Source organism: Zonotrichia leucophrys, chromosome 1A (assembly GCF_028769735.1).
Source record: "Zonotrichia leucophrys gambelii isolate GWCS_2022_RI chromosome 1A, RI_Zleu_2.0, whole genome shotgun sequence".
Classification (NCBI taxonomy): Eukaryota; Metazoa; Chordata; class Aves; order Passeriformes; family Passerellidae; genus Zonotrichia; species Zonotrichia leucophrys.
Window position 1 is genome coordinate 39,990,398 of NC_088170.1, and position 19,437 is coordinate 40,009,834.

The 19,437-nt window shown below is 51.8% G+C and overlaps 2 protein-coding genes across 5 annotated transcripts; both read left to right on the plus strand.

Moving 5' to 3' along the window:
• Nucleotides 1-78: 78 nt before the first annotated feature.
• FOXRED2 (FAD dependent oxidoreductase domain containing 2) lies at nt 79-9,637 on the plus strand. 2 transcript variants are annotated; one of them, XM_064702474.1, is made up of 9 exons: nt 79-219; nt 703-1,248; nt 2,665-2,916; nt 3,333-3,602; nt 4,297-4,463; nt 5,104-5,269; nt 5,774-6,015; nt 6,852-7,022; nt 7,794-9,636. In XM_064702474.1, the coding sequence occupies exons 2-9, from the start codon at nt 725-727 to the stop codon at nt 8,057-8,059; spliced, it is 2,058 nt and encodes a 685-aa protein (XP_064558544.1). In that variant the 5' UTR covers nt 79-219; nt 703-724; the 3' UTR covers nt 8,060-9,636. The 2 variants fall into 2 exon arrangements, with proteins under 2 accessions (XP_064558544.1, XP_064558543.1); XM_064702473.1 differs by lacking the exon at nt 79-219 and having other exon boundaries at nt 583-1,248; nt 7,794-9,637.
• Nucleotides 9,638-9,792: 155 nt separating this feature from the next.
• Nucleotides 9,793-18,203, plus strand: TXN2 (thioredoxin 2). Of its 3 annotated transcripts, none has more exons than XM_064702475.1 (4): nt 9,793-9,874; nt 10,336-10,520; nt 11,523-11,646; nt 16,402-18,203. In XM_064702475.1, the coding sequence occupies exons 2-4, from the start codon at nt 10,336-10,338 to the stop codon at nt 16,516-16,518; spliced, it is 426 nt and encodes a 141-aa protein (XP_064558545.1). In that variant the 5' UTR covers nt 9,793-9,874; the 3' UTR covers nt 16,519-18,203. The 3 variants fall into 3 exon arrangements, with proteins under 3 accessions (XP_064558545.1, XP_064558547.1, XP_064558546.1); XM_064702477.1 differs by having other exon boundaries at nt 9,824-9,845; XM_064702476.1 differs by lacking the exon at nt 9,793-9,874 and adding an exon at nt 9,881-10,051.
• Nucleotides 18,204-19,437: the final 1,234 nt, after the last annotated feature.

Sequence of the window (19,437 nt, forward strand, 5' to 3'; positions counted from 1 at the left end):
CCGGACACGTGGTGCGCGCGCCGCCATGGTGCCGGCGGCGGGAAGCGGCGGTGGCGGCGTCACGTGACGCGGGGAGCGCGCCGCCCCCCTCCGTCGCCCCCGCAGCGGGCGGGAAGCAGCGCCGTGCCCGCCCCACCCTGCCCTGCCCGGGCGGCGCGGGAAGGAGGAGGGAGCGGAACGGGCGGAGCGGAGCGGAGCGGCGGGAGCTTCATGGTGCAGGTACGGCCCCGGGCGGGACGGGTCCGGGCGGGCGGCGGCGGCGGCGGCCCCGCGCGTCACGTGCGCTGCGCCTCGTGCGCCGTTTGGCAGGGGCGGGGGCATCAGGGCCGGGACCGTATTGGCGGGGGAGGGAGGGCAGCGCAGGGCACCCCCTCTCCCATTGGCTGGGGGTTCTTGCGCCGCCCGTCCCCATTGGCTGGTGAGGCGCAGAGGCGCTTGCGACCAGCAGTCCACAGGTGCTGCCCCACCTTGCCACCTGTGTGGCGTGGCGGGGGCCGCTGTGCGCCCATTGGCTGGAAGGTCCAGGACTCCAGCTGCTATTGGCTGGCAGGGAGCAGGGCCTCGCTCCAACTCCCCACGCTGTGTGGGGGCGTCATGGCGGCCGGCTCTGGGCGGCGGTGGGCCAAGACTGGTGCGGTCGGGGGTCTCCTGTGGGGAGGCTGCAGCCCCCGGGGTGATGCCTCCCGGTCCTCTTCCCTTCAGGGCCGGCTGCGCCAGCCCCGCCATGGCCCCGGCGGTCTGCGGGACGCTCCTGGGGCTGGCCATGTACGCCAGCGGCCTGTGCGCGGTGAGTGGGGCCGCGTTCCTGTACCACGACTACTGCGTCATCGGGGCCGGGCCCGCGGGCCTGCAGGCTGCCTATTTCCTCCAGAGAGCCGGCCGGGACTACGTCGTGTTTGAGCGGAGCCATGCTCCCGGCAGCTTCTTCGCGCTCTACCCTCGGCACCGCAAACTCATCAGCATCAACAAGCAGTACACGGGCAAGTCCAACAGCGAGTTCAACCTCCGCCACGACTGGAATTCGCTCCTCAGCCACGACCGGCGGCTGCTGTTCCGACGCTACTCTCGCGACTTCTTCCCCAACGCTGACACCATGGTGCGTTACCTGGAGGACTTCGCTTCCCTGCTGAAGCTGCGGGTTCAGTACAACACAGCCATCATCCATGTGACATTGGAGAAGAATGAGCAGGCCTGGAACGGCCATTATTTTCTCCTGACCGACCAGGACAGGAAGAACTACAAGTGCAGGTAATGGGCTTGACATGCAGCTCAAAGCTTTGCCCTATTGAGGCATGAGTACCTCTGAGGATGGAGATTTCACAGCCTCTTAGAACCTTAATCACCATCAGGGGCAGAAAACATTTTTTAGGAATTGGCAGGCAGATGGGTGGAATAACTGCTCCTGGGAAGGCATTGCCTTTCACGAACAGTGTTTTGCTTTGGGCAGCTGAGGAGGTTGCGAGGGCAGACACAAATTGGCTGCCATGGCCATCACTGCAGCGTCTGTCCTTGATAACTATGCTTGAAGGCACTTTTGTTTTATCGCTAGATAATTGCTGTCTGTGAAAAAAGTAACTCAGTTGTACTCAAAGCCAGCACTGCCTTTATTACAAACTAGATTGAGTCAGACCAGTGACATCTTGCTCCCGTTTTCCCGCATGTGCTCAGGGGTGTGTCCCAGACAAGTGAAGCCCTTGGTTAGCACAGAACTGGAGCAGGCAGCGGGGAAGCAGAGGAAAGTGGGGAATTTTTTGGGGAGGGGCAAGGACTGTGAGAATACCCCTCAGGGCTGCTGGTCGCTGAATTCCCATTCCACTCGTCCTATTTGTGTGTGTGTATCCCGTACCACCACTGAGCTCCGTTCCTAAAAACCTCGAAGTTACTCGTGTGAACATACGGAGTATATTTCTCACCTCTCCTGAGAGTCTCAGCTCTACGACAGCAGGTCGTGCTGGCTGTCACTTGCCGGTGTGCTGCTGGCAGGCTCCGAGGGGACAGAAGGCAATCCCGGACACCCACGTACCGTGAGCAAGCTGCTCTCGGGACGCTGTGTAAGCAAGGCTGGGACAGCAGGCAGTGCTGCTTGCCTCAGCCGCCTGGTGCTTCCATCCAAGTCACAAAAACTTCCTCAAGAATCAAGTAAAAGCTCTTATGGAGTGATATAAAAAGATCACTGTAGTTATTTTTGGCGTTAACAATTAGCGACGTTGCTAATGTATTTTTATGACTGGCAGTTACATTTCAAAATATCAAAACTATTTCCTGTCTGTCTTAAAAATGACTTCTGCTCTGCCAAATGTCAACTCAAATTTTAAATCCAAATCATTTTTATGCAACATGTAATCAACCTGTGATACTGTCAGTGAGTTCATACGAGTAGAAGTTGCATTCATGAACAGGCGAGGGAGATGCATATATACACAGCACCCACACTGGCTGTTGCTATATATAACAGTGTTCCTGGTTGTCCTGAGGATAGGGAAGAGAGGAGCATGTCATTAGTTGAAGCTAGGTAGAGGTTTCTCTTGAAACCATGGCCTGTGCAGCTGTCATTGTGGGGGTCACATTGCAGCCACCTTCCACAGTGGGAGGAGGAAGGAATGAGGGGATGGAGCCCCTTTCCTGAAATTCCTGCATTCCCATGTGCTATCCCTGTTCTTGCAGCTCTTTGTTGGTTGCTGCTGGGACGTGGGTTCCCAATGTGGTAAACTTTCCTGGCTCAGAGTATGTTGAGGGGTATGAGACCGTGTCCATCAACCCAGAGGACTTCACTGGCCAAACCGTGTTGATCCTGGGCCGAGGGAACTCGGCCTTCGAGACAGCAGAGAACATCCTGGGTGTCACGAATTTCATCCACATGGTGAGCCGCTCCCGCGTGCGCCTCTCCTGGGCCACCCACTACGTCGGGGATCTGAGGTAAGGAACTGCTCCTGTTCCCAGGCACCAGGCTGGATTGGTGCTCTGGTCATGGGGGCCATAGGGGAAATATGGGGCTTTCCATAGGTCCTTGCTTTAAAGCAGTCCAGATTTCAGCTGCTGAACACAGAGGCTTGGTGAGAGCCTAAAATAGAAACATGTCTGCTTGGAAACTATAATCTTTAAAATGTACTGGCTCTCAAGTTATTCCCTTGCTTCTAGTTACAGAGGAAAGTTAGGAGGTTGGCTACATCCTGCAAGGACAGCCAGGCAATGTTACCTCTGCTGTTCCTGTGAGCCCTGAGACTCTGGGAGTAACCTTTACACTGAAGAGGAGTTGGGATGCCTGATGAATTATCCTATTTTCAGAAGCTAAGACAGAACCTCCTTTCTTTACATTCTTGTATTTTCCGTAGAGCAATTAACAATGGCCTGCTGGACACCTACCAGCTGAAATCTCTGGATGGGCTTCTGGAGGGTGACCTGGAAGATCTGGCTATCGTGAAGGACAAAAAGGGAAAGCTGCACATCACACTGCGGTTCTACTTGGAGAACAGGAACCTCAGCGCAGGCATCGACTCCATCACCCTCCCTCAGGATGAACTGGACAACTTTGCCACCCGTGCACCTTACGACCGTGTCATCCGCTGCCTGGGCTGGAAGTTTGACTTCTCTATCTATAACAGGTGAGGGAGAAACAGGATCTCCATGAAAAAAGGTATTTAGGATGAAGGGCCTGGGTAGGGAGGAAGGGAAGAACAGGTCTTCTCCTGGCAGCATTGCTTGGACCTCTGTGTGCTCTGAGCTGCTTGGTGCTGCGCAGTCCTTTGTTTATCCTGCAGGTAAGGCTGTTTATCCTGCAGGAATGTGTGTCACTGCCCTCTGACCAGCAGGCTTTAAGGCTGTGCTGATGGGAGCAATGAGACCTGAGTGACACAGAAAAGCTTGTACCTTTAGAACTTAACATCCTGACCGGCCAGATCACATGGACAAGACTAGCAATGTTTGGGGTTTTTTTCTGAAATGAGGATGATAAAGGTACAGATCGCTACAAAAAGGTTTTGTCAAGGAAAAAAAATTCTCTGAGGATGCAACCTTCATTCCACCTTGGTACATCCTGCGGCTGAAAATGATACTGCTAACTTCACTGTCTTCCAAAATTCATTGTTAGTGGCTCAGCTGAGAATTAGACCTTGTTCACGGCTGTCTTGAGATGAACACTCTCCTAAGATCCTCATTTTAGTAGTAAACTCCACTGAAGGCAGCAGGGGTATGAAGCAGAATCTTGCAGTGGCTGCAAAATAATGTGTATCAGAAAACCCTTTTTATTTTTCTACTCCTATCCTTCCTGATAGCCTGCTCTTCTCTTTTGCATATCAGATCCCTGAGAATGATGCCAGGAAAAGGGAATATTAAGAAGTATCCTCAAATCAAACCCAGCTACGAGTCTAGAAGCACTCGGGGGCTCTTTGTTCTTGGCACTGCTAGCCATTCAGTTGACTTCAGGAAATCTGCTGGGGGCTTCATCCATGGATTCCGGTATACAAGTGAGTACTGGGGTGTACAGAAAGGGCGGAGGTGGAAATCCTCCCTCCCTTCAAAGGAACAATCCATAGCTTACTGCTGGGAAGAGATTGCCCTTAGTCTTGTTCTGGCAATAAAAAGGACAAAACACAGTCAAGCTGCAGCTGCATCATCTGAAGTGGAGGAGAAGTGACTTGGGGTCATATATGAAGTTTTTGGTTGTCTGTCTTTGTTTTGTCTTGTATCTCTCTTGCCCGCTGTCTGTTATTTATGTAACACAATAGATTTCTTCCTGCCAGACGCTCTGCCTTGTGACAGGCTGTGGGTGAGAGGTCTGTGCTGTGGAGTGAAAACCCAGCAGCTGTGGGCAGTAGAGAGAATTTCCTTCTTTATGTGTGTGTGCCCATCCTTATCATTAAAGGACTGCTGAGAAGTAATGAAATGTCCCCAAGGACCCCCTGCCCCCTCCCCCACCACTTAGCATCACATCAGCTTTCTGAGGGCATCTCCACTGCAGTTACTGGTGATTGGGGTGGGAGATCCTGAGCTCAGAGGAGCTGTAAAGGTTGTTTATTGCCTCCTGCTGCAGCACAGAGATTGGATTTCTTAAAGCATGAGCTTGCCTTGTTAAATAAGCTGTCTTTGTTTCTCTTCATGTCTTAGCTCGGGCAGTCCATCGCCTATTGGAAAACCGTCACCATGGTGTCCCCTGGCCATCCACAGTCTACCCTATTACACAGCTGACCAATTCCATCATCAAGAGGGTGAATGAGGCCTCGGGCCTCTACCAGATGTTCAGTGTCCTGGCTGACATCATACTGCTGAGAGAGTGAGTGAGTGAGTAATTATTCCCAGCACTGCACTCCATAATTTCATTTCTGTTTCTTTACCACTGCCTCCCATGTTGCCCCTACACCAGTTGTGCTGTTCCTGCCTAAGGATTTTGCCATTGCATAGGTAGCCACCCCAAACCTGTACTACTGCTCCAACTGGTGCCCAATTGTGCACTCTGTTTCTCCCTCTTAAAGGGCTGAAATGGTCCAGACCTTCCCTCTAGGCTCAGGGGTGTAGCACTCTTTTACTGACTCCAGGAAAAAAACTTTGTTGAGCAGTGCTACTGTAGAGAGACTCCCATAATCCAGGAAAATAATGGTGTCTTGTAACAGTAACTGCAGCCTTTATAAGCTCTGCATCAAGTTCAGCTCAGATTTGTAATGACCAAACAAAATTACTATCTGATGACTTTTTGGCTTTAGCCTTGACCAGCTGAGGGTGGGTTGGATCCCAGCTGGCTTTCTCTGGTGGAAAATTCCAATGGTGTTTCAATTCACAGGAATGCCACAGCATTGGAATACCTGGAAGAGTACCCCGTTGGAGTCCTGGCCGAGCTCGAAATGCAGACGGGAAGAAAGGCTCGCAATGGGCTCTTTGTCATCATTATGGAGTATGGCAGGAATTTCTCTGGGGCTGACAAGGATGTCTTCTACTACAACCGTGCTGTGGGAGAGGCGCAGCATGCCTGGCAGTCCAACTTTTTACATCCTGTTATTTACTATTACAAACACCTCCCAACAGGTAAGCTTTCCTGCTACTTGTGTGACACAACCAAAACGAAGAGGGATAAAGATAAATCAGAGCCAGAGTGGGGGTGGTACCTGAAAGCACTATTCCCCCTTCCTGTGAGACACCTCCCACCACTGTATGAGCTGAAAAGGAAGCTGAGAGTTGGCAAGAAAGTTCCATCCGTAAGACCGATATAGGGAGTGGAGGGTTGTACCAGAGACCTCACGTTTGAAAATAGGAACAAACAGGCGTGCTGGAAATTTCCCCATGCCCAAAAAGAGGAACAGTTCTTCACTTTGGCTGGCACTCTATGTGAATTTTGCAGAACCTGACAGATGAGGGTGTTGTTGTTTGGCCATCTTGCTGCAAAGAAAAAGCTGCTCTCTGGCAGGCCCAGGTCTGAGAGGTCACACAGACATAGAGGCAGCCAAAGGCAAGGATTTGAAGAGGAGTGTTCTATCCAGCAGCAAGCAGGCTTAGGGTAGACTTCCTTGGGAAATGAGAGTGTTGAAATCTTCATCTCCAGAAACCTAGGGTTAGGGTCCAGCTTGCCTTCTCGGAAATCAGCATGATGGGTAGCAGCACTAAACACAACATAGCCCATCTGGCAGTCCCTGCCCAGGGGGAACAGGAGTGAAATGACAGGAATGCTACAGACAGGGACAGAGGGCAGCTGTGGAGTGGCAGGGCTGTTGAGGACAGAGCTAGCAGAGGGGATTGCAAATGAAAGTAACAGATTAAAAGGTCAGGACAAAAGCGGAAACAGCTGTCACAGCTGCTTTCCACTCCCCAAGCTCTTTTTAATGCCATTTTGTTTCTAAGAGCCTCCCTTAATGTTCTCTTGGCAGAGCGTGAGATGAGACTCCGTCCCCCAGACTGGCCTCTGCCCCGGCCAAATGCCATCCATCACATTGTGGAGGACTTTCTGACAGACTGGACAGCCCCGAATGCTCACATCCTGCCGCTGAGGCGCTTTCTGGAGAACTGCCTCGGCACCGACCTGCGCAATTTCTTTGCAGGTAATTTGTGCACAGGGTCAAAGTGGCAGGAAGAAGAGGAGCAATGTGAGGAACAAGGGACAGGAATGATCTCGTATGCAAATAGCTGAGATCTCCCTGTGGTGAGCTGCTTGTGTCTCACCATCAGTCACACCTCCTCAAGGCACTCACCAGATGGTACAAAGTGCTGTTCTGTGTGTGTGTTCCCAAAGAGTCCTTGCTCTTGTCACCATTAGAAGGAGACTGGCCCAGGCATGCCAGGACTTAGAGAAAGGCATATAAGGTCGGGTTCAATCCTTTTTTTAGCTGCAGCTTTCCTTTCTTCTTCGTTATCTGAACATGTCTTTGTGCCATTGTGTACTAGATCTCATGTACTGGTGATTGGATTGCTTTCCCATGGGAAATGGGAGTGCTGTGATGTGAGAGGTGAAGAGCCTCTGCTGCCTCCCTTCCTGGTATTAACACTGGTGTGGGGCCCTCCTGCAGGAAGCCCACGTGGCACGCAGAGGGAAGCCATCTTGTAGCACAAATATGCCAGATGGATGCAAGCTCAAATCCAGCCCCTTTTTCTCTCAGCGTGCAGACTGGAGATCCCTCTCTGCATCTCCTGAGCTTTGCAGAATTACATCAATCACTGTGCTGCCACCCAGGGAAGGGGAGCGAGTGGGAAACTCCAGCCATCTTCCCTCATCCTTTCTGCCTTTTGTTTTGAACAAGTCCCTGATAGTTTATGGGAGTATTTCCCTACGGGGTGTCTCTGCTGACTCTAACTTTTGCTCCTTTCCCCTGCAGAGTCCTGTTTCCTGTTTGCCTTCACCCACCAGAAGCTGCCTCCCTCCTGCCAGCAGGGGTACGTTCGAATGCAGGGGCTGCTGGGGAGCCAGGAGCTCCGGCAGCACGCGGTACAGGCTGGGCTGCTCCAGGATTACACTCCCACAGACTTGTCGGGTGACAGACCCCCTGACAGCCACCACGGCTCACAGGAGCACTTGACGAGAGATCATGGGATACCACTTCGTCCTCTGCAGCATCTTGTTAATGCCAAGGATGAGCTTTAACCTTTCTGCTGCACACTGAAATCCATAGGTACTCTGGTGGACAGTACTGTAACAGAGATCCACAGCAGGATTCTGCCCTTTCCAGCATCCCTTTTCCATCCCCATGCCTCCCACTGATCGTGAGTTGCCAAAGACCTGCTCAGATCTTGCTGTTACAAAGAGGACCAACATCCTCTGAAGGACTGAGGGACCAAAATCCAGCGATGCTGAGGTTCCCATGTTGTCCTTGCAGAGTTCAGAGTGGCCTGAAGATGGTGTTGGTGTTTATCTCACTGACCGGGATCTGCAGTGACGTACAGAGGCCACAGAAGTGAGCGCAGGAATGCCTGGGAAACTTCAGTTGTCACGTCCCCCTCAGAGATGGCCTGCTCACAGCCTGTGGCTCTCTGGTCCCTGGATGCCCTACGCTGTGTATACTTGAAGATTTGTTTCTGCATTGAATCCTGAAGTGGTACTCCAGGCAAACTTCCTGGTATTTTTCCTGCATTGGAGTTAGGGCAGTTGTGTAGCTTGAGTGGGGAAAGATGATTTTCTTTTAGTTGCTGTATAGGTCAGATAATTTATAATTTCTAGAGAACACTACAAGGGACTCTTTCCTCCACAACAGATGAGTAGCTTGCTTGGAATGCCTGGGACACAGACTTACAGAGTTTGGGTCTGCTGTCCTCATGGTTTTTTTCTCCCACACCAAGCAGCCTAGAAGGTTAGCCTGTCTTTTATAAAGCATGACCAATATTTCTCCTATTTGCACTATGTCCCATCAAGAAAGTTTGATGTTGTTAAAATGCTCTTTCTCTGTTTTATTCCCCTCCAGTCATCTTGAGATTTTAGAGGGACTGACAGGGAGGTTGTCTGCACTTTACTGCTCCCCTTGTCAGCCACATATGCTTGGCTATCACCTCCCTTTGGACTCCTTCCGTGGGCCTGGAGTTGCAAAGCAAGAGCAGTTTTGAGCTTGACCTCATGATGTCCCTGTGATTTCTAGGAAATAGAGGAGGGATGAAGGGAACAGGCTTTTATCTCCACACGTTTTTCAACTCTCTAGCTTCTTGAAAAATGCACACTATTGCCTCCAAACTGAGAGGAGGCTGTACCTTACATGTACCTAAAGCTCTGCCAGTGCTTTGAATTCAGCTACTGTTTCCCTAAAATCTCAGTTCCTTGGAGAGGCAGGGAAGCAGAAGAGGTCAAGGCAGTGACAGGGGAGTTCTTGCTCTTTGAGGATGCTGGGCTCTGCAGGCAATGCTGCTGCTGGAAGGCAGTGCCTGTTCACATGCCGCTGGAGAGGGTGGCATGGGCCCGCTGGTCTGTGGTCACCCCTGAGTGCAGGGGTCCAGGTTGCTCCCGGTGCCCGTCCCGTGTGGGCGCGTTGTGGAACGGAGTTAATTGCTGTCGGGGGACTGTAGAGCTGTGCACTGCCAGGAAAGCTTAAAGCAGGTGACGCTCGCAGCCCCTTGCCCAGCCTCCAGCTGAAGAGAGCCGCCAGCCGGAGGGACCGGCCGTGCCACCGGCATCGCGCCGCGGCTCGGGCTGCGCCAGCGCGCCCAGGGGACGGCTCCGCCGCCAATCAGCACCCACGATCCGGCCCACGTGACACATCCCACCAGCCCTCCGGGGGCGGGGCGAAGCGGCCTAAAGGACAGGCACGGCAGCCAATCAGAGTTGCCCAGCTCTCCGGGCGACTACCAATGGGCTGCGAGGGCGGCCGGCCCGTCCGTAGAGCCTTCCGGCGGCAGCGGCCAATCGGCGCAGGCGGGCGGGAGCTCGGTGTGTGCGGGTCAGCTCGGTGTGTCCGGTCACCTCCGCGCCGCGAAGGTGCGGGCGGGCCGCGGGCCCGGCTGGTGCAGCGGGGCCCTCCCGCCCTCGGGCGCGGGGAGCAACGGGGCACCGGCCTCTGGGGCCGTTCTCCCCCACAGCGTTGGGGCCCTGTGCCACCTGTTGCACAAGGGCTGACGGAGCCCCGCGGTGTCGGAGCGGGCCTGGCTCTGCCCTGTGGGTGTGGGGGAACGGGCCGTGGGGGCAGCCCTGCTCCGCAGGGCTGAGAGAAACGGGGAGTCTGTGCCTGGGGCTGTCTCCCTGTGAACGGGGAGCAGGCGGGCTCCAGCCGGCAGCCCCGTGCCCGTTGGGCTGCAGCCGCAGAGCGGGGGGGGCTGGGCAGGGGGCAGGAAGCAATCCCGTCATACCCCATAAACTTCTGCCTGGGGGCGGGATCGGGGCGCTGCTGCAGTGGGACCAGCCGTGGGGTGCACCCGCCCCACCAACCACTCTCCCCACAGATGGCCCAGAGGCTGGCGCTCCAGCGGCTGCTGGCGCTCCCCACGCGGGGGCCCCTGCCATCCCACGGCAGGGCCTTCGGCACCTCGGCCGGCCGCAGGAACACTTTCAACGTGCAGGATGGCAGCGACTTCCAGGACCGGGTGGTGAACAGCCCCAAGCCCGTTGTGGTGGACTTCCATGCGCAGTAAGTTCCACTCGTGGCTCTTGCACCCCTCTCCACCACCACCCGTGCAGGTGTGTCCCCGTGACTTTCCTGATGTGGTGGCACTCCGGGCTCACCACGTAGGAGCATGCCTGAGGGCTTCCCAGGCTGTGGAGTCCAGTGTTGAAAGGTGCTTCTGCTCGTCAGGCTCAATCCATGAAGATTCCCTTCACAGCTACACCCTGCAGCAGTGTCAAAGAGGAGTGCCAGGAGGGCATTCCCCAGGGTGGCACAGCTGCACCTTCCAGGTGTCAGCCCAGCCCCAGTGTTGCATCATCCTACAAAAGATTCCTCAGGAAAAAGCTCTGATATCTACCCTATTTGGCTTCATGGATGCAATGTCCTCGGGGAGCTCTGCACTTGCTATGCCTCACCATTGTTATGGTGTATCATTCCATGTTTCTTAAAGCTGCATGGGTTTGAGGCTCTTTATAGCAAATGTTTTTATGTGTTAATAACAGCCATGTGACACCAATGACAGCATTTGTCATCAATAAAAATGCTGTGATCCACCTGCCAGTAAAACTATTCCTAGATGCTATCTGCTCTATTAACAATTATCTTAACTGATTAAGATAATTAACAATATTAACTGATTATCTTTGAGTTTTTCATGTATTTTCATAGTCCTCCATTTACTGTTATGTGAGCCTGTTACACCTGATTTGGTGCAAAGAGAACACAAAGCAGCCAGAAATCTTCTGCTCTAAATAAACCAACTGACAAACACAGTGAGCACTAGTTGGGATCATCCAGGGAGGAGAGGACAATTAATTGAAGCCTGAAGCTGGACGCAGAGCTTCCTTAACCTTTGACAGCTCCTTTGTGAGAGAAGTGTTTTTCTAAGCCGTGGTTTGGGAATTGTATTTCCAGGCTGGCTCTTGAGTGGAACAGCAGTGGTGGCAAAGGCACTGGTGTTCCAGCATGCCTTCTATGGCTGCACCTGCCTCTCCTAATGTGCCCTCTCTTTTCCTGCTCCATCAGGTGGTGTGGTCCCTGCAAGATCCTCGGGCCCAGATTAGAGAAGCTGGTGGCCAAGCAGGAGGGGAAGGTGCTGATGGCCAAGGTGGACATTGACGATCACACAGACCTCGCCATCGAGTACGAGGTAGGAGGTGGAAGAGCAACACTTTGTTTGGCTGGCAGTGCAGAGGTGCCTCCCTGAGGAGAACTGCCTGCACAGCAGCAGCACCGGAGGGGAGGGGAAGCCCAGAGCCTACAGGTTCCTGATCCATTGGGTCACTTGTCAGTAGGTGGATTTTGCTGCTTGGCTCTGCTCCAGCTCTGCTGGTCGTGCCCAGCATCCCCACCTCTGATTCTGCAGGGAGGTGTCTCTAGGCCTTGCAAGTGGCTGTGAGTGTAAACACTTCCCTGGCTTCGAGGAGCCTGGAGTACACATGGCATTTTGCTGCCAGCTGGGGTGCTCAGGTGCAGGGCAAGATCCTGAAGTTACAAACCCCACTCTGCTGTGCTACTGAACATGGTTCTTTGTGCAGCCAGCCTGTCCTCTCTTTCTCTTCCTTGTTCAGTATCTTGAGCTGGGTCATAATATCCCCATCCTTAAGCTGCAGCACAAGGAGACACAGTGAGTTTTGTTTGGACAGGTAGAAGCCAGGTCAGAAAAAATAACAGGAGCACACGTCCTGCTCTTGAAAGGGGAGGACCTTGCTGCTTACAGTAGTGTCTGACATTACTGCTGGGTGTGTTCCCTGTGCTGCCTTTCTCCCAGGAAGAAGCAGAATGACTGGAGAAGGCCATGCCTTTAGTTTACATGATTCATTTATTTGTGCCCTCTGACAGTAGTTAGGTAGTTTAAGAAACAAAAAAGCTCCTCTGAGGGCCATGCTTGCCTCTGTTGTCTCTCCTTGCAAACAACCACTCTGCCCATGAAGTTTGGGCATCCTGCTGTTATGTTTTACAGGGGAAAAACATGCCTCATTTTCACTTAGGTATCATGCAGATGGATCTGCTCCCCCTCTGCAGATTAAGTCCTGCTCCCAGGGTGACAACTAGCACAGCAAGCTCCTCAAACCGCCCTGAAAAGTGTGAACTATCTCCTGAGCAAGCTGTCAATTTATTGAGCCTGGAGAAGATGCCGTTCCTGCACCCTGCTGAGCCAGAAGCAGACGGAAGCGGGAACAGCTTGTTCCCTCCCACCCTTTCCCCAGGGAGACCTTTCTGCTGTGCTGTGGTGGAGTGCCCCCATGGCTGGTGGCCACAGGCATGATTTGCAGTTCCCACAAGCTCAGCATGAGAGCCTCCAGGGTGCTCTCCAGGGTGGAGGCGTGCTGGCAGATACATCCCAGGCCAAGGAAGGTGGCTGCTGGCTCCTGAGCAGGCTGGCTGCTGCAAACCCAAAACCCTGCATAGCTCAGAGGGTGCTGGTGAGAAGTTGAAGAGGATGAGGTGTTTTTAGTGATGATCTGAAAGTGTGTAAATCCTAACAGATGCAGGGAAAGCTCTGGTAGCAACCATGCTAAGGAGAAGAGAATAGAGATTATTAGCTCAAGTCATGTATTGTTCCAAACCTTCCAGTAGATAGAATGAGCTGAGATTACAAGAGGATAATCTCAGGTGAGTGGAAAACGACAAGCAGGGTGTGTGCATGCAGAGAAAGGTCTGTGAAAAGAGGCTGAAAGCCCGAAGTTGTGCAGCTTTGATAATGTGCTGGGTGTCCTCTCCCCACGGGTGCTGAGGGAGCACTGCTTGCTGTGTGTGTTTGTGTGCAGGTAGGACTGAGGCTGCAGGGAAGGGTCAGCTAGCAGTTCATTCAGGAACCTTATTTATAAACATGGTGAAGTTTTTGTTTTGCAAGAAGCCCTCCTCCACTTTTGGAGTGATGCGTGTGTGTCTTGTCTTGGCCATTATCCCTGTGGCTAAAACACTGTCCTTAGACTGTCTGCATGTACCATAGCTGCAAACAGGTAGGGGGGTGGGAGAATTTTGTGCTCAGATCTTCAAAGTTTGGAGCATCCTTTCTGAGGCAGAAGTTTTATTCATGTGCTGAGCATGTGCTTGGTTTTGCTTCATCTTCTGGGAAGTTACCATGTAAGGAGAAGTGTAAGGGCTGATGGGAAGGCAGTAAGTTGAGATCAAAGAGGGACCAGAGTGTTTGTGAGAGATCAGGAAAACCACAGGTGGTGTTTAGAGGGAACCAGAAAACATTTATTTTAAAGTCATTCTTTAGGGAATCAGATGTCTGCACGCTGAGGAAGTCTTTGTTTGGGGTTTTCAGTGTCCATGCCACCCCCACAACTCCTTCACTAGCTGCCAGGAAGTCTCACTTCATCCATGTTTATTCCCCTGCCCACACACACACACGCACCCCCAGCTTGCTGCCTGCTTGCACAATGTCCTCTTGAGCAGCCTCCTGGGTGCAGAGGGAGGCAGTGGGAGGGGGAGGCCCCCTGGAAGAGCTGAGGAATGCTGGCACATTCCTTCATACAAGCCCTTGGCTCTTAGCCATCCCAGCTTAGCACAAAGCACGGATGCATTTCCTGCAACTAGGAATGTCCCCTGTGCCCTTCCCTGTCCGGTTATGCCCAGCACAAAAGTGTTTTCTCTGGGGACTCCCTGTTTTATCAAATACCTTTCATCTCTGGTTGTGGCCTTTCTCCACTGCTCCAGCCAGATCCTGACCTCTCGCCCCAAGAGCAGAAAGGGAGAAGAAATACTTTTGTTTATCTGCAGTCTCTTAAAATTCTTCAGATTCATCTCTTGCCTTAGCCAGTTGCCTCTGTGTGTGGTAACCAGGAAAGGGCAGCCCCTTCTGTGGCCACTGTGGGTGGGCAGCTCAGGAGAGCCACTGGGTACAGAGGTGGTCATTCATCAGTGGAGCTCCATCCTGTTACCTGCTCACTCAGAGGCCTGGGTGAAATACTTCCCTCTGCTCTGTTGTGTGGCATCTGAGCTTGTATAAAAGTTTCAGATGGGAGAGAATTCCCTTGGTATGGGTGTTGCCACAAATAACCTGGATGGGCATGTTTATTTATTTATCTGTGGTCAACACTAATCAAAAGCAGACTGATTTTTTCTATAGAAATGCTCTTCAGGGAGGAGTAAAGTTGGTTTAGGTTCAGTGCAGATGGGACCCAAAAAAAGAAAAAGTGCCCTCAACTTTGCATTCTAGAAATTCCCATGATATTTGCTTTTCAACCAGCAAAACAAAGTACATGCTCCATTAATAGGCTGCCCTTACTGCAGCTGGCAGGAAGGAAGCTGACAAAAACATCGTGTTTTCTGAGCAGAGGAAAGTTGCTCTGTGCCCTCAGTTCTCATCTGGCTCTGCAGCACCAGACCCAGACCTTCCACTCTTTCTTTGGATTTGCTCCCCTGCACAAAGAGGGAAAGAGACAGAGGAATCAAGGCCATGTGAAACTCGTGGGTGCACTGGTCAGCCTGCAGGGCCTGGCAACATGGTGTTGGCTGCTTCTCACTAGAGCTTCCAGGAGTTTTGCCTGTTCCTCACCCCAGCCCTAACAGGGGCGAGCTCTTGTTTTTTTGGATAGGATTGGAGCAACTCTGCTGGATATTAACCCACTGTGCAAAGCAGAGGGAGGCTCAGTGGAGGTTTGCCTTCTCAGGGACGGAGCAGCTGAGTGCAGTGCATCTTTTTTCTCTCACAAAATCACAAGGGAACATGTTGGCACCATCGGCGGTGCTGGGGCCCAAGCCCTCTGGATCTGCTCCCTGCAGTCACTAGGAGGAGCTGAAGATTGTGCATTGAGCAGCCCCAGCACTCCCATCCCTTCAGACGAGACTGCACAAGCCCTGAAGGACACTGTGGGGAGCCACACTGGACTGCCCAGCTGGGACCGGGTGGGAAGGGAAGACAAAATGTCCCTTTCATCTCAGGCTCCCATTGGAAGAAAAGCCAGCCCTCTGATGGGTTTCCAGAGGGATTTACAGATCTCTGTTGGCAGCAGGGCTGGCAGTGCATACGGGAAGGCCCTGCAGGCTGGAGAAGAGTCAGCGGGCAAGATAAGGACAGGATGTGTTTTGGGGGGAAAACTTTGCAGAGATAAGCTGTGGGGTCAGAAATGTGATCAGATCTTCCATTGCTGTAGCTCTCCAAGCTCTGGTTGCTCCTTCTTTCAGTCATGTCCCTGGGGTTTCTGCTGTCACCAGTCAACCAGCAAGTCCCTGGGGAATGTTGTCATTTCCAACACTGTTCTCTTGGATAATTCCCAGCAATCTTTGTTCTGAGCTAAAAAAGCAGCGCCCAGAGCAGCACAGCTGCCTGCTAGCTCTGGTCAGAGGGACTTTTTCACTTCTTACCTCATCATCAGGGATCTGCACTGAATGACCACTGGTTTGTGACCAGTTAAACAACTGAAAACAGAACTGGGGAAAGGAAGAAGGCTTGGAGGGGATTGTCATTGCCATAATATGAGCAGGAAATCTGCCTGTGCAATGGTGGGGTGGGTTAGGGTTAGAGCTCCAGTCCTGTCTGGAGAAGAGCACAGGTCCAGTCTCATGCTACTCTGGCCATAAAATGTCCAAAGGTCATTATGTCTAAGATGTGTCCTAGGTGTGTTTGTTTATGAGAGGACAAAAGGGAAGGAGGAGAAGAAGCTTTTTTACTGGAGATGGTTTTTGTATTAATTGTGGTTTTGTCTTTAAACATTTGGGTCTTATTTAAACTCAAAAGCAGCTCAGCCTTATCTCCAGTAGAGTGGTGTAAGTCAGTGCAGAGAGGGGGAACACAGAGCTCAGCTGGCCTGTTTTGCCAGTGGACATCTTACCCTAGAGGAGTGTGTGCTCAGCTCCCTTGTAGCCACGTCCTTACACTTCACTGGGAGACCAGGGGCAGGTGGCTTCCTGCAGGCTGTGCTCACCTGTCTCCCTGTTTCTCTTGCCCCAGGTGTCAGCAGTACCAACTGTGCTGGCTATGAAGAACGGAGACGTTGTGGATAAATTTGTGGGCATAAAGGACGAGGATCAGCTGGAGGCGTTCCTCAAGAAACTCATTGGAGCCTGAAGTAAAAGGGTGGCTGTACCCCTGCCTCTGGACACGTCCATGTTGTGCATTCCTTGCCTGGGAGAGATGTGGGCAGGTCAATTGCCTGCCCTGTACAACCCGGGGGTTTCTTCTGTTTTGATGTTTTTAGGAGATGGAAAATGTTGTAACCCTTCCCTCCTTCTCCCCCTTCTCATGAGCAGCAGTAGTTGCAAAGGGCACTGAGGAGCAGGGCTGCTTATTCTCAAAATGGGGAATGTGGCTGGAATTAGGAGCCTGTGTTTATCAGCCAAGAGCTGACGTGCAGAGCTGCTGCTGCTGCTGAGTTAAGAGGAGGAATGTTTTTGTCTTTGCCTCACATCTGATAGCCCAGAGCAGAGGGCAGCTGCTCCCTGCAAGATGATGGTACATACCTGCCCTGGGTGGGTTCCTTTAAAGCTGAGAATGCCTCTGCCTCTGTGAAACCTGTCTCTTTCTTCCTCTGTCCTTGTCTTGATGGGACAGGTACAACGCCTCCACAAATCCATGGGCTCCCACCATAATTTAATAAGAGAAAATAGGGGAGAAGTATTTTATAGATCTCCTTTTGTTTGTCTGCAGCAGTAGAGAACTTTTATCAGTCACTGCTGTCTAGCCAGGAGAATAAAACTTCATTCTCACAAATCTGTGCAGAGAGGTGAGTTGGGAGTATCAGCAGCACAGTTTCTAATGATGAGTTGGGTGTGTGCAGGTTATGACTTGATCTCTACTAAAAGGTAATGTGCTGAAAACAAAATAGGGTATTCCTTCCATGGGACTTTCAGTAGGACCCCCTTTGTGTGCTGCTGGATGCAGGGGGCCAGAGGAGGACTCACCTCTCATGCACAGAACAGCTGCTCCTTGCACTCAGGGAACCTGAGCTGTGCTCCCTCCCCCTGTGCTTTTCTCACCCCTCCCTGTCTGTGGAGCTGAGAGCCTCCCTCTCCCTGTCGTGAATAATTCAGTGTGGCCACACCCGGCCAGAAGGCAGCCTTTTGACTTTAATTGCCCTGACCTTTGGACTAAGGGTACCAGCTGTAGGCTTCTGTCTGAGCAGCCTTCAGCCCTTCTAACCTCTTCCTCCTCCTCCTCACATACATACACACCTGTTTCCTGTCAACCTGGCTTCGGAGTGCTCCCAGCCTCTTCCTGAGCTTGCAGGCAGAGCACAGCACCAGCACTGATGATTACTGTACTGTTTAATTCCAGCTTGCTTATCTAAGCTGCATGAGAACATTGTAAATGCTTAATAACTATGTACAAGCTCCCTTTTTTTTTTTTTTTTTTTTTTTTTTAACCACAGCTTCTGTTTCCTTCAGTCAGTCTTAAATCTGCTTTGGCATTGCTCCATTTTACCTCCCTGGTATATGAGCAGCCAGGTAATTTTTTTTCTGCAGCTCTGCAGTAACAATTTATGACTTTTGAAGGAACCAGGGGAGTGGTGATCCAAGTCCTGCTGCAACTGCAGTGCAGCTGGCTGGCATCACTGCTCCCACCTGCTTCTGTTCCCCTGGAGCCAGGCCACAGCACAAGGTGGTACCGGTCTCTTGAGGTGGGTGCCTCCCACTGGGGCTGGGCTGACCTCACCGCTGGCACGCTACTAGAGGTGATGTCACTTGAATGTAATCTGGTAAAGAACTGTTGGGCAGTTAGAATCAATAAAAACTGGCATTTCATTTTATTCCAGAGATCACAGAGGCTGTGCTGCTCCTGACCTCCTTGGGTTTCAGGCTGGGCAATTTCCCCTGCAGTTTCAGTGTTCCTGCTCTGTAAACAATTCTAGTAAAGACTCTCCATTTTCCTGCACAAGCAGGAAAAGTAGGGGAACAGCGTCACATACCCAAGAATAATGAACTTTCTTGCCTTACCATCCTACAGAACAGGAAAAAACACAGTGACTTTGCATTGTGTAATTAAGGGGCAGTACAAAATAGTTATTTTATTGCTTCCTTCTAAGGAAAAGCAGAGCTAAAGTGTCACTCAGCTGTTAAAGTGCCAGCACATTTTAGGGTGCATTATGGGAAAGCCACAACTGTTTCTTTGAGATAAATGCTGAAGACCCACGTACTTGATGCCTAGTGGGAATCCTTCAGAACAGTGTAACAGGTGGACAGTAGGAGGAAAGGTTTGGGGACAGCTTGAGATTCCTCAAGTAGCCTGCAAGGTTTCTACCACAGGACAGGACTCAGAGCAGAAGGATATTTTCTTTGCCAGGTTTTTAATTCAGCTCCCTGTTTGCCAACTGCTGGAGAAGGCTTCAGGGATTCCCACAGCGGTGTTAATAACAGGAGGTGCAAGCAGGAAGCAGTGCCAGCAGTGTATTTATGTAGTGGTTAAAGAGGGGCTGCACAGCAATTTTCATGGCACCTGAATGTGATGTTGGCCTTTTCCAATTGAAGGGAGCTGAAGCACTGGGTAATTCCTCAGCAGTAGTTGTTTTTTCCATGTCAGCTGGGAGAATGTTTCTCCAGTGAGGATGAAGTTTGTTTTCCCTTTTGGAGTTAAGCACTTTGAATCCTCCTCTGATCTGTCAAGCATTTGCTCTCTCCTACCCAAGCCTGTCTATTTCACAGCAGCTTTCTCAGCTCTTAATGTTCCTTGTTTCTATTTTGAGTACATGGCAATCAGTGCCTTCCCAAGGGGAGCAACACTCAGCTAAGCCCACGTCTCTTCCCCATGCATGTTTTGAAGCCAACGCCAAGGGTCAGGCACAGTGCCTCTGTCCTCACAGCCTTGTCCAAGGTGCCTGATTCCAGGCAAGCAAAGGTTTTCCATTCATTTCTGTTGGCTTTACACTTTGTATCAAGCCCTAACACAGCTGCTCCTTTCCCCAAGATGTTTGTGCCTGGCTGCTGAACTCCGAGTTCATCTCCAGCTGCTCTGGCTCAGTGAATATCTGCAAGGAGGGAGGGAGAGCTTTGC